Source organism: Eublepharis macularius, chromosome 4 (assembly GCF_028583425.1).
Source record: "Eublepharis macularius isolate TG4126 chromosome 4, MPM_Emac_v1.0, whole genome shotgun sequence".
NCBI classification, from domain to species: Eukaryota; Metazoa; Chordata; class Lepidosauria; order Squamata; family Eublepharidae; genus Eublepharis; species Eublepharis macularius.
Genome location: NC_072793.1, coordinates 167,790,149 through 167,804,342, shown reverse-complemented (window position 1 = coordinate 167,804,342; position 14,194 = coordinate 167,790,149). Strand labels below are relative to the sequence as shown.

General features: G+C 45.5%; 1 protein-coding gene across 4 annotated transcripts in view; it reads right to left on the bottom strand.

Moving 5' to 3' along the window:
* The window catches only part of LOC129327129 (zinc finger and SCAN domain-containing protein 22-like), a 36,550-nt gene extending 25,946 nt beyond the window's left edge, over positions 1-10,604 (bottom strand). For all 4 annotated transcript variants that reach the window (XM_054975587.1, XM_054975585.1, XM_054975586.1 and 1 more), the window contains exons 1-4: positions 10,498-10,604; positions 3,016-3,964; positions 1,495-1,618; positions 433-515 (exon numbers count right to left, since the gene is read on the bottom strand). In XM_054975587.1, coding sequence (XP_054831562.1) covers positions 433-515; positions 1,495-1,618; positions 3,016-3,741 — 933 coding nt within the window. In that variant the 5' untranslated portion in view covers positions 3,742-3,964; positions 10,498-10,604. The remainder of the gene's footprint in view (positions 1-432; positions 516-1,494; positions 1,619-3,015; positions 3,965-10,497) is intronic.
* Positions 10,605-14,194: the final 3,590 nt, after the last annotated feature.

Below are 14,194 nucleotides of genomic sequence, written 5' to 3'. Positions count from 1 at the left end.
TAATACTAGAATTTAGGGTCACGAAACAAAATTGAGGGGCAGTAAATTCAGGACAGAGAAGAGGGGGAAAATCAGAATACATAACTTACCTGAGGAACTCAACCCCAACAAAATGTGATGACAGCTACTAGTTTCAAAGGCTCTAAAAAGGAGATCAGACAAATCAAGGAGGCGGTTCCTCAGGGCCTACCGGAAATGAGGGCTAAACAGAACCTCCCTGCTTGGATGCAGCGTACCTCTGAATACTAGCTGCCGGAAGGCAACAGAAGGGAGAGGCATTGGCTGCCACACCCTTGCCTGTGAGTCTTCCAGGGCAGCCATTTGGCCACTGTAGGGGAAAGTTGGAGTGGATGGGCCGTTGGTCTGATCTAGCACAGGTCTTTTGGCGTTTTTACACATAAACCTGGATTCACCCATCAGAAGTTCACGTACCTCTGTCATCCCAGCTTTGGTAGCCTCCTGCTCTTTGGGAGGAACAGAGCTCTCGGGATCACTGGGGCATTTCATTCCACTGCCTACAAAAGCACAGAAGGGAGAATTTAGAAAAGGTGAAAAACCATCATTCTCAGCAGGCCTAGGACACCCAACAGAAGGGAGTTTTTGTGCTTTCTGATAGCCCTGCAAAAAAGAGATTGCTGCAAGATGAAAAATAGTAAAGAGTCCAGCAGCACCTTTAAGACTGACCAACTTTATTGTAGTATAAGTTTTTTAGAGCCACGGCTCTCTTCATCAGATGCATCTGACTTGCATCTGATGAGGAGAGCTGTGATTCTCGAAAGCTTATTCTACAATAAAGTTGGTTAGTCTTAAAAGTGCTACTGGACTCTTTATTATTTTGCAACTACAGACTAACACAGCTAACTCCTCTGCAAGATGAACATTCTCATGTGGGGATGAGAAAAAAACTGCTCCAGGAGGAACCCACTGTTCTTCGGTCCATATATTTTTTAAAAAATACAAGATTTCAGTCTCTTCCTTTGCTTCTGGAGAGCTGAAATCACTCTGTAAATGTGAAACAACTTGATATAGTGCCTGCTTACTTGGTGACACACTGAGATTTGACCCCTTGGGTTTACTCTGATCCTACTATATAAAAGGCAAGCTGAATTGACGATGACTCACTTTTTATCCCCGCACAGGTGCACTCACAGGCCCCTCCGCGAGGATAAAAAGTGAGTCATCAGCAACACGGCTTGCCTCAGAAGCCCCTAGGAGGTTGCCATGGCAGCAGGAAGGCCCAGTGCAGCAGCACGCCCCTCTGGACACCCTAAGGAGGCCGCCACAGTGGTGGGAAGGCACTTCCAAGGCCCTGCAGCAGCCGCAGAGTTGACAGGAGGCCTGACGTGGAGGCATGGTCGTCCCAAGGCCCCGCAGCAGGGGCATGCCAAATCAGTTTTCTAGAGCCCATTGTATTTTTTCACACAACAGGCTCTGTTGCTTGTAAGTAAATAAGGGACAACAGGACTACAGCCCAATGACTCACTGAGGCCTTACCCAGCAAACTGGCATCTCCGTTGCTGTTCTGCTTGGTTTCTTTGGCAAGCCGTCTCTGACCGAAGTCCAAGGGGGGGCCCCCTTCCGCCTCCAGGGAGCCCCTGATCATCTCTTGCAAGGGCTCCTGAAACAGCAATGAAAATCCTGGTTAGGAAGAATGATGGGTCAAAACTAGCATCAGCTCCTCAAAATATTTTTCATTTTTAGGCCTTGTTCATGGATCAAGTTTTGACTCGCTTACCCATGCTCATGGAGGTGATGGAAAAGCAAGTCTGAAAGAAGGCTGTCAACAGAAAGACAGGCTAGCCTGCTTTTGGGGCTTTAACAGCAGCTTAATGCATAGAAATGTGAGCATGTGCTAGCAGTCAGAGTGTTAGACCAGGTCTGGGGAGACCTGAGTTCAAATCCCCACTCAATCAGGAATGCTCGTTGTGTGAGCTCTAGCTGGTCACTCCTGCCTCACAAGGTTGTTGTGTGTGTGTGGAGGGGGTAAAATAGAGGAGGGAAGAAACATATATGCTGCTCTGAGATACTCAGAGGAAGGGTGGACAAAATAAAAATACAGTAAGTAAATAGTGAAGCCGTGGCTCAGTGGCAGAGCCCTCACTGTGAATGTAGAAGGTCCCAGATCTCCAGCTTTGAATGTGGAAGGTCCCAGGTTCAACTCCCAGCCAAAAGGATCAGGTATGAGGCGATGGGTCAGATCTCTGCCTGAGTCCCTGGAGAGCTGCTGCCTATCATAGGAGAAAGGACTAACCTCGAAAGACCCAGGGTCTGAGACAGTACAACGCAGGTTCACTTGAGCTCGGGTAGCTTTTCAAGGAACGGAGGGTAAATGCTGCTTCCTACTCTCATATACACATCAACCTTTGTTAAGGAGAAGCAGCCAGGGTTGCCTTTCTCCCCCTTCCAGGCCTCTAACAGAGGCGTGTCACAGCAGGATCATTCCACCCTGTCAACTAGTATTGTCCACCCATCAGTGGACTGCCAATTATTTGACAGCAGTCACACACTGTCCTCAAAAATTTAAAAATGCCTCTCTGTAGGTAGCAAGTTCCTTTCTGAACATCAATCTGGTGCCATTTCTTTGCAATGGCTAAGTGCTCCTAAGCCTGCAGGCATCGGGGACCGTCATGAGAGCAAAAGATTCCCCATCCAGGCCCTGCTACAGATAATTACTCATTACTCCTGTGCCAAATGATGGCATGACCTATGGACATAGAACAGGAGCCAGCTGCCAGTCTCCATGGCATGAAAAGCTTACCTGGTAGACCCTGTGACATGGAACTGCAACTCAAAAGGTGCGAGATCTGACCAGCCCGCTTTGCTTTTCTGGTCAGCTGGCAATGCAAATTTCAACTGGTTTTCACAATATGCAATACTGTTCTGATACCAGCATGTAAAGCCAGGCTAAAAATTTCAATCAGAACATAAAAACTAATCTAAGACAAGCAAATGATAACAATAACTGAAATTGTTCTACACCCTACTAGAGACTCAGTGGATTAAATATAGCCTCACCTGCCATTTCCAAGTCTCAACCTTTTGCTGACTCAACAGGAAATCGTCCACCAGGGCTGCGGCTTGGGTGCAATTCTCAGGGCCGCCTGCCCTGATCCAGCCCTGCAGCTCTGGTGGCAGGATGGCCAGGAACTGCTCCAGGATCAGCAGCTCCAGGATCTGCTCCTTCGAGTGCCTCTCTGGCCTCAGCCACTGGCAGCAAAGATCCTGTAGCTGGCTGTAAATCCGGCGTGGGTCATCCACTTCTCGTGAGCGGAACTGTCTGAAGTGCTGGCGCAGCATTTCCATGCGATTGGCTTCCCCACGCAAGATGGCGGCCTTCACTTTCCCATAATCCTCCCTGTCTCTAGCTTCCAGGCTGCCAAAGGCCTGCTGGGCTTCTCCACTCAGTGCTGGCAGGAGCCGGGTCACCCACTCTTCCCTGGGCCACTGGCAGGCTTGGGCCACTTGCTCGAAGGAGGTCAGGAAGGCTTTGGCATCATCCCACAGGGTGGTCTCTGCTAACTGTGGGCTCCCCCATGCCGAGTGAGGAAACTGGAGAGTCTTGAGAAACTCCTGCCATTGAGCTTCCCAGTGCTGCTGCATCCCCTTGGAGAGGTCCCATCGGGTATCCTGTGTTGCTTTCCAGCTGGACTGCTCCCCCACGAATTCAGACTGAGCCATGCTAGTGGGGTTTCTTGCTCCTTCTGGCTCTTCACCTGGAAGGGCACTTGGTTGCTCCTTCATGTTTACCCCTGTAACAAAACTCTAGATCTGGAAAGACCATGCAATGAAGGACCCTGCTGCAATTTTGGGTGTCTCAGAATCCTGCTCTCATTCAAGAAAGAGGCCTTGTATCTTGAATAGTCTATCTTGTCTCAGGAATGACGTGAGTAGTTTAGCAAAAGGCAGCAGGGAATCATCACAAACATCACAAGTGCTGTCCTTTGAAGTAACCGGAGAGCTCCACCTTGAGAAATACAAGACACACAATAGAAGGTGAAGAAAATACACAGAGCTGCTGAGGGGATTTTGATGGGAAGGAAGAACAGGCAACTTGAAAGTCTTTTGAGATTGTCGAAGGCTTTCACGGCCGGAGAATGATGGTTGTTGTGGGTTTTCTGGGCTGTATTGCCGTGGTCTTGGTATTGTAGTTACTGACGTTTCGCCAGCAGCTGTGGCTGGCATCTTCAGAGGTGTAGCACCAAAAGACAGAGATCTCTCAGTGTCACCGTGTGGAAAAGATGTTGGCAGGTCATTTGTATCTACTCAGGAGGGGTGGGGTTGAGCTGAGTCATCCTGTAAGAGTTTCCCCAGGTGTGGAATGCTAATGGAGGGAGGCTTCACTGTATCCTGAGGAGGTTCTTTTGCATATGGATTGGTGCTTGATGTGCTAATCTTCTCTGCAGGGCTATTGTCGAGTATAGAGTGTTTTGTTAGCCTGGTGTTTTTCAGAACTGGAAACCATGCTCTGTTCATTCCTGTGGTGCTACACCTCTGAAGATGCCAGCCACAGCTGCTGGCGAAACGTCAGGAACCACAATACCAAGACCACGGCAATACAGCCCGGAAAACCCACAACAACCATCTTTTGAGATTGTTTGCTTCTTTGCTAGCCCCTGTGCTTTTAAAAACAGTAGCATTAATGACTACTACTACTACTACTACTACTACTACTACTACTACTACTACTACCACCACCACCACTACCACTACCACTACTAACAATAACAACAACAACAGGATCCCCAAATATGCAGTAAGTACTCTTTCTGGATACTTTTTAAAAAATTTAAATTTATTTAAACAATAAACATAAAAGAAAGAAAAAACACAATCATTTTCTTTCTGGATACTTGAGGCAGGATTTTGAAAGAACGACAGAATAGTTTTGCTCTTGTCAGAAGGATTTAGATGGGTTTTTTTAACACTTTTATTAGGAATTAACAATTAAACATACAAACAAAACTCAACTGAGCATAAACTACTACACTTATCATACAGGAAGAGAATACTTATATCTCTTTTTATCTATATACAAATAATTAAAAGCTTTTACTCATTTTAGCTAACAAGTTACAGAGTAAAGTATCCAGAGAGAAGGTTTTAGATGTTTAAGTTTTCAGCAGCATGATGACTAGCTCACAAACAAAGGAATGCTTCAGCTCAGGCCGACATAAATTATCTTCTTCCCACATTACAGTGCAAGAGAACAGCGTATAAAAATTAACCATTCACAGAAACTTTACCACCAGTTTCCTACTTAATTTGAAGGAATTACTTCAACCAGATTAGACTCAATAAAAGTCAGGGCTTCTTAGCTACCTTATCTGTTCTGTCCAGATACAGACTCTTTATATTTTGCCTGCCTCTCTCTTCCTCTCCAAGAGTCAGACCTAAACTTCACACAATTGCCCTCACCAAGAATCAGACCTCCCAACTGCCAACCATCAGTTCACTCCAAGCGTATTGGATGTTGCATCCATCAGCTCACTCCAAGCTTATTGGATTTTGCAGCCACATTCAAATTGACTCAGCCAGGCTGGCTCCTTAGCAGTGAGGGTCTGGACTGCCTCCTGTCCATCACAGTGACCTCGGGCCAGTGACGCACTCTCAGTCGAACTTTCTCACAGGGTTGTTGTGAGGATATGGTGTAGTGTAGTGGTTAGAGTGTCAGGCTAGGCTCCAGGAAACCCAGGTTCAAACCTCCAATTTGCCTCAGAAGCTTATGTCAGTCATATACTATCACAGCCTAACCTACTTCACAGGGTTGTTGTGAGGATAAAAGGAAGGAGAGGAGAATGATGTAGTGGGTATAAATTAAGCATATAAATAAATATAGTAAGATGATCCCTCCCCCCTCAAGCCTCTTTGAGGAAGCAAGGAAAATGACAGAACACACAACCAACATAAAATAAGTACTGGAAGGAAGGACAGTGTTAAAGGGGAGAGGAGATGAGGAAGCTGGATAAAAACAAGGAAAGGAATGGAAAAATTAGACATGGGTCAGTTCCCTTCAGGGGAACTAAAAATCCCTCCTTACAGACAAGTAACAATCTGTCACAGTCTGTGCTTGGGCCTTCTTTGTTGCAGCTCCAACTTGGTGGAAGAGTTTTTATCAGAGAAATTCAGACAGCTCCTACACTCCTGTCCTTCTGCAGACTTTTCAAAAAGAGAACTTTTTAGAAGGACTTTCTTGGACACTGGGATACTGTTTTTAATATTGCTTTATAACTCTGTTACAGTTATTTTATTTTGTGATGTGCGTTGGGTCTTCTTGAGAAAAGGCTATAAGCTTCATAATAAAGACTATAAACACTGTAAAATAAGAATAAAAGGAGGCAAACTCAGTCTTCACAAGGACTTCCAAACTGATTTCCCACTCAGTTGTCTCTGTCCAAAATTATCATAGAGATGAACTGGCCTGGAATGGCAACTCTTTACAACCACAGAGAATCTCGTCCAATCAAAACAGAACTTCAGTCTCTCTGCTACATGAGCTCATGTATATGTGTGCTCTACACACATGCTCATGTGAAACACAGTTATACTCCTAATGATAGGTCAACAGAAGATGCCACCTGAAACAGACCCCCTCTCCTTCCTTCTCCCTAAACGACTCACGCTCCTTCCCTCCTCATTCTCCAGGTACCTTGAAATGCAGTGCGGCAAATGGCACATGCCCAACAGGGCTTTCTATCAGGCATTCATTTCCAGGCACCTGGTGAATGAGGAAGGAGCATTAACTGTTCCAGTTTGTGGCACAATATTGTGGCTGCTGCCTCCCCCTCACCTCACCAGGCCTAGTCATTAATCGGGCCCTGCCTACGCCTCTAAGAAAGCCCACATTCAGAACCGGCCTTATAAACAGATGGCACAGAAAGTTCCTGTCCTCTAATCTTTCTTTCCCCGTCTCTCTTAACCACTCCTCAATCAAATACCTGTTTTGCTTGGATTTTAATACTTGCTAAAGTGAAACGTCCCAAAGTAAATTACTTTTCCCTGGGGGCCAAGAATTCTCCATGCAAAGCAATGACCCACATGCCAGCAACAACGTTCCTTCCCAAAGCAGGTACTTTAAGAAGGAACATACCCAAATTCCAAAGAAAATTAAAATAAAATCAGAAATTAGGTTTAACAGAAGGGAGAAATCATACAAGGACGGAAAGAAGGTGGATGAGAGAACAATTGAAGAGTGTAACACTATGGATTCTGGGGCGTGGCAGTGAATTCAGCAATGCTGAAGGAAGCCCAGGTGTCTGAGCAACCAAGAAGTCTAAGAAGGCGGAAAGAAGGTAATGTTGTAAGCACCAAACAGGGGATTCAGCATCTCCAAACACATACGGGGAGTCTCAAAGTAGATTAAAAAAACTCACCCTTTCAAGAAGTAGTCAGCTAAAACAGCACATCTTGTGACACCTCCAAGACTAACAAACCTATCTAACCAAGTGGGGTCTGCTTCTCAAATGCATGACACAATAAATACATGTATCTTACAATAACTTTAAGACTAATGCTTCATCGCCTTTTGTAAGCCACAGCCTATTCAGTACAAAAGAACATGCCAGTCTTCATGGTGTCACAAGCCTAATACTTTGGGGGAGGATCAAAGTTGTAAGGCACGTTGGGAGGACCGGGTTTTGAAGAGGGGACGAAGGCCAGGCACATGCCTCAATTGTACAGAAAGGGTGCTTCTGGGGTTCAAGAAATAATTAAAACTGGACAACACTACCATGTTAAACAGTCTCTGGTTATGGCCAAAGCCCCATTAATGAAATTATGAGATTCTAATGATCATTTCTAAGAGTAGCTTTTAGGTGAGGTACCAACTTTGCTTCCAAACTAATGTGAGGGCTGGATCCCCTGGAAAAGATTCCATGAAGGAAAGGGGGAGTGATTTCCATCAATTCCCCCCTCCAGCGGCAGATCTTCAATCCCCCACATGCTGTTCCTGGGGTCCTCTGTCCCCCAGGAGAAGCCTTTCAGTGTGGCACTAATCTGTCCAGAAGAGCAATATATAAGCACACTATTATTATTATTATTTCAAGAGGCATTTGGGACTGCAGCCAGACACAAGGAAGTCGTGCCACTCAGAGCGATAAACAGAGATAGTGTTGTTATTATCCTCACAATACAGCTGGGGAGCTCTGGCTGAAAGGAGTGGCTTCCCCAAGGCCACCTGCTGAGCTCATGGCAGTTGTGGGAGTTGAACCAGCAGAGTGCTGATTTGCAGTCCAGTCATTTAACCACTAAGCTATAGCAGGTCTCGTTATGGATGATGGTCCTTCCCAAAGACCTTAAACTAAAGTGCAGGCATATAATCCATTTCTATAAGGACCAACCAAAATATCACAAAAAGGGTACATGCTTTTGAGTCTCACAAAACTCTTAATCAGGTTGGATATCCAATACAAAAACCAAAGGGAGGAGAGAGAACAGGGAGAACTCACAGTGGAATTATCCCTGTAGTTTCCAGAGGTTTAAGACGAAATGTAGAATTGTGTTGCAGACTTCACTGACTTCTTTGATGTTATACACGAATAGATTTCAAGTAGAGGAAAAAAACGACCCACAAGACATAAAACCCAGCAATTAATCAGATGCCTCTCCAGCACTAACTGGAATCTTTTAATGCAGTGGCAATCACTCCAGGGCTGGCTGAGAGCCACATTCACAATTAGTATCAACCAAAAGAGCCACATCTACTTCCATCCCTGGCATGAGGCCTGCACCTCAGAGAGGCTTGCAGCTTACCCATTCCTTCAACAGCAGCTGTTTCAAGGTGAAAACCATCTGCCAACCACAAGCCTTACTGGTAATGGCCTTGTCTGCTTTCCTGAAAAATGGAGCATGTGCCACAGTGGGGAACAGTGCTCAGAAGAGCCACATGTGACATGTCAAAGAGCCACATGTGGTTCCTAAGCCACTGAGTTTCACTGTTTTAAGGTAATACAGACACACCAGGCTGGTTCATTCATACAGAAGAATGATGTGGCAAGGCCCTGAGGAGGAGGAATTTCATTTTTGACCACCTCCCATCTCTTCGCATTAAGGAAAAAAGATCCCTGCTGTAGCACAGTGGTTAAGCGGTTCGGCTGCAAATCAGTACTCTACTGGTTTGAATCCCACTACTGCCATGAACTCAGTATGTATGTAGCCTTGGGTAAGCCACTCCTCTCAGCCCCAGCTCCCCAGCTGCATTGTGGGGATAATAATAACACTAACTTGTTCACCGCTCTGGGTGAGGCACTAATCTGTCTAGAAGAGTGGTATACAAGTGCAGTTATTATTATTATTTAAAAACTAGCAGGGGGAAGGGCTGGTTTCCTTCTCCTTGTTTCTTGTTCTGCTTTTTTAAAGGCAGAAAAGCAAATCTTGTCCCCTTCCTCTAAAATCTGAAGCAGGGCAACTCATTCTGCCACACTGTTATTTTGTCAAAAAAAAATTCATACATAAATCAAGCAGGGCTGGTTCACACATGCAGGGGAGCAAGCCGGCAATGAAGTGGCCGAGACTAAAGAGGACAACAGAACATACCATATGAAACAAACGGGGAAAGGGGAAAACATATTTTGGAATTCTCCCCAATATTTATGGGGGGAGGGTATTCCCCACATGTAGAAACTAGTACAGAACACATACAGAGGGTGATAATGGGGGGCATTTCTTTTGGTATTCTAATGGTTTGACTGGAGTGTGCAAAATCCAGGGAAGTTTAGCCTCATTATCACAGTGCTCAGGGGCAGATTTTAGGGTAGGAGTAATAGAAACCAGGCCTAGATTTTTACTTTAAGCAACTCAGGGTGGCAAACGTGAACCAACTAGGGTGCCAACTGGCCGGTGGAGGGTCTAAGGAGACTGCAGATTGAGTTGCTATTAAAAACACAAGAGTTCAAAGCTAACAGGTGCAACTGGGAATCTTGGGGCATCTTCAAAAATTATTATTAGTGTTGCCCACAACGGGGGGGGGGGGGTCCATGTAGGTAGCTGTGTTGGTCAGTAGCAGAACAGCAGGATTTGAGTCCAGTGGCACCTTAGAGATCAACAAGATTCAGGGCATGAGCTTTCGAGAGTCAGAGCAACTTTCTTCAGACATCTGAAGTCTCTAAGGTGCTACCACCAGCCTCAAATCCAAACGAGGAGGGGTGGGGGGTGCCTTGATTCCTCAATGTGTGGAAACGGGCAGCTGAAGCTTTTCATGGCAGAAGAAAACAACATCCCCTCATCAAACCTCTATTAAGTTAGACACCGCCCTTATTGCGCATAAATCATCCACAGCCATATGAAAAACAGTAACAGAGGCAACCCTCTCCTTGCTTTGAACCAGGCCTGATTCCATACTGGCTCACTTTTATTCGCTCCCCATGCAAGCTTAGCCCTGGGGAAAGAGAACTTGGTGCGGGGAGGGATTAGAGCTATATCCACAGCGAGGGAGCAGGGGGTAGGGAAGAAACCAAATAAAAACAAGAAGGAAAATAAAGAGATCAGAAAAGCCGGACTCACTTCTTCAGGCCCAGCTCCGCTTCCAGCGACCCTCAGATGCGCTTGCAAAGTCCACGGGGGACTGCGGATCCCGGGAGCAGCTCTTTGCACCGGAGATGCCCGGCCCGGCTCCGCCTCCTCGACCCTGCTCTCTTTCTCCTTCCTCGGTGGCTTTAATGGCGCAGCCGCAGCGGCACAAGCTGAATCTCTCTCGGCCGCCCCCCACCGCACGCTTCGCCCATTGCTCTTCCCCAAAGGTGGGGGGCGGTTATTTCGCGCACCCGCCGCGCATGCTTCTTCCGGGTATCTGTATTCCTCACCCCAAACCACCATCCCAACGGCAGGCATGTTAGTATCAGTCCCAAAGATCTCAAAATATTGGTTAGGATGTCAGCCTAAACCAAATCCAAAAGTTTCTTTATTTGGTACAGTTTTTAAATCCTGTCCTTCTGCATATCTAGTTCTCCTCTTTCCCAGATTTCACTACAACCCTGGGAGATAGGTTAGACGGTGAGACGAGTGTGTTTGATCCAACCATGTGTCGACTATGAGCTTCACTTGGGATTGCCACTTCCGGGACTGGAAATCACTGAAGATTTGAGGTTGGAACCCAGGGATGGTGGAGTTTGGGGAAAGTAGGGTTCAGTAGGGTATGACGCCATAGAGCCAACCAACTAAAGGAGCCATTTTCTCCAGGGGAAATCTGGTCATCTGGACATCAGTTGCAATTCTGGGAGCTCTCCAGGCCCCACAAGTAGGTTGGCACCCCTAATTACTTCTGAGCAGCAAGCCAGATTTATGTACAATCTAAGTAAACTACAGTTTAGGTCCTCAGGTTAGGAGGGGCTTCTAAAGACACACACACACACAAACACTACACATTTCTAGTTGCCGCTTTTGGGGCAGAAGCCATCATGTAATGACATTAGGCAAACCAAAATATAACAAAACAGTGTGCATTCATCACAAAATGATCCACAAGATTTTGTTCTCCAGGACTCTGGGTTATAAAGCAGGGAACCAAAATGACTTACGACATCATTCTCCCTTCTCCATTTTATCCTGGCAACAACAATCCTGTGTGTGAGGTAGGTTGGGCCAAGATAGAATGACTGGCTCCGAGTCACCCAACAAACTCCCTTAGCAGAGTGGCAATTCAAACCCAGGTCTTCCTAATGTTAGTCCACCATTACACCATGCTGGCACTTAAAGTAGCTACAAATGTGTCCTGGAAAGTCTGTGGTTCAGATTCAACTTCTGATACAACTCACAGAGCACAATCATAAACAGAGTTGCTCCAGTCAAAGCCCATTGAGTCCAACTGGAGTAACTACTTTTAGGATTATACTGACAAGGTTCCTTTGCCCCTCTGGTCAAAAAACAGGAAAAACGTGACATGGAAATAACGTTTGCCCACCAGTAGGAAGATGTATAAAAATTTGCTTTGAGTACGCCAAAATGTCCTGTTCTAAATAACGAATATCACTATCCTTGTCACTATTTTATTATACAACAAAAAGTTCCTGTCAGCAGGGAAAGACATTTGGGGTAATGATAAAATTTTAAAACAAACTGAAGACTCATTTGGGGGAAAAACCGCTCCCCAAACTTGGAGGTTTTAGAGGCTTGAGCAGGCCAGTTTCTCGCCCCACCTTTATCCTTTCTTTCACTGACTTTCATCTGCTGTCGGCCTTCTGTCCTTTCTGAAGCATACTCAGTCCCCATCAGGCCATTTTTATGGCTTTTGTGGTGTGCTTAATTTACAGTCATTCCCTCCCTCCAGATGGAGTTCCCCCCAGCAGATAGAAAACTCTTACCCTGTCTGTCAATGACTTAGGTATGTGCCTTTCATTATACACGCAGAGGTCACCCTGTTCATTTATTTACTTCATTTATACATCGCCTTCCTCCCCAAAACAGCTTACTTCATTCTGTTCTGTTCTCAAATTTTATCTTCAAAATGAGCCTGTAAGGTCAGTCAGATTGAAAGTAGGTGATTGGTCCAAGGTCCCCTGGCACGTTTCCATGGCAGATTGGGGATTACAGTTAGAAACTATTTGCAGTTTTTATGCTTCAGACTTCTGGGGGGAATTTTTTTCCGTTCCCAGCTTGCTTAAAAAAGATACCACTTTGCAGCAGTTTGGAGAGCCGGGACTTTATTGACTTTATTCAGTGTCTGGAAAGTAGGAAATTCAAAAGAGAAAGAGGCCCTGCTTTCAGGTTTACAGTCTAATCCAATAACTAGGCAAGTGTTGTTTTCATTTTTAAACCACCAGTTTATACAATCTACCCTGCATATCACCAATAAGGGTGGCAATTGCCTCATTTTGCCAATCTCAACAGATTTCAGTACAAACAACTCTTCTACTTTAGAACAAGAGGTTCCACACAACCCCTGCAGAAACAAAATTTCTTCTCTTCCTTTTTCTAAGGCCGTGATACACTATTCTGGGCCCTGTCAAGCTAATGTTGCTGGGAGAGGTCCCTGTTAGAATTTAGATCCAGAGGAGTTAGCCGTGTTAGTCTGTAGTAGCAAAATCAAAAAGAGTCCAGTAGCACCTTTAAGACTAACCAATTTTATTTTATTGTAGCATAAGCTTTCGAGAATCAAGTTCTCTTCATCAGATGCCTGATCCGAATTTCATTCGGTTAATTGACCAGTTCGGATCAGGCATCTGATGAAGAGAACTTGATTCTCGAAAGCTTATGCTACAATAAAATAAAATTGGTTAGTCTTAAAGGTGCTACTGGACTCTTTTTGATTTTGTTAGAATTTATACTCTCAGAAGTGCTGAGGCCCAATTCAGATTGGGACTGCAGGCTCCCCTTCCCGACCTGAAATGGCCCCTGGGAACAACTATTTATCCTGTTGTGGAAACATGCATGTAGTGCATCTGTACAAATGTAGCACACACCCACACCCAGTGGGGTGTGTGGAGACTGTCAGCTCTCCAGAGCCATTTCAGGTTGGAAAACATCTGAAGCCCTGCCTCCCTAGGTGCTGCCTTCCCAATCTGAATCTGGCTTTCACAAACCTGGGAATTACATTTCAAGCATGGAGCAGCCTCCTCACATCAACTAGACTGGACCCAAGGAAGATTCTGGAAAGACCTGGGAACAATATATCATATAATTATGCCTTAAGGGAGATGCCCTTTAAGATAAGAGCCCCGTGGCGCATAGTGATAAGCTGCAGTACTGCAATCCAAGCTCTGCTCACGCCCTGAGTTCGATCCTGGTGGAAGCCAGGTTCAGGTAGCCAGCTCAAGGATGACTCAGCCTTCCATCCTTCTGAGGTCGGTAAAATGAGTACCCAGTTTCCTGGGGGTAAAGTGTAGAGGACTGGAGAAGGCAACAGAAAACTACCCCATAAAAAGTCTGCCAAGAAAACATTGTGATGCGACATCCCCCCATGAGTCAGTAATGACTTGGTGCTTGCACAGGGGACTACCTTTACCTTAAAGGAGATGCAAATGAATCTTTCTCTGCCATCGGAGGGGGGACATCAGTCTTGCTTGGTCTTTTTTTTCTAGCAAGAGCAAAGCTTTGGATTCTCTTAACGAGCAATCCTGAGTTTATCAACATTTTGCTCAACAGTTTAAGGGAAGTGTCACTAGACCAGTTTCAAGATCCATCTAATTTTCAAATCAGCAAGAGGTTTTGAACAGCAGAGAAAGTCACGTCTTCATGCGGAAATCACTGCCACCAGGCATGGATG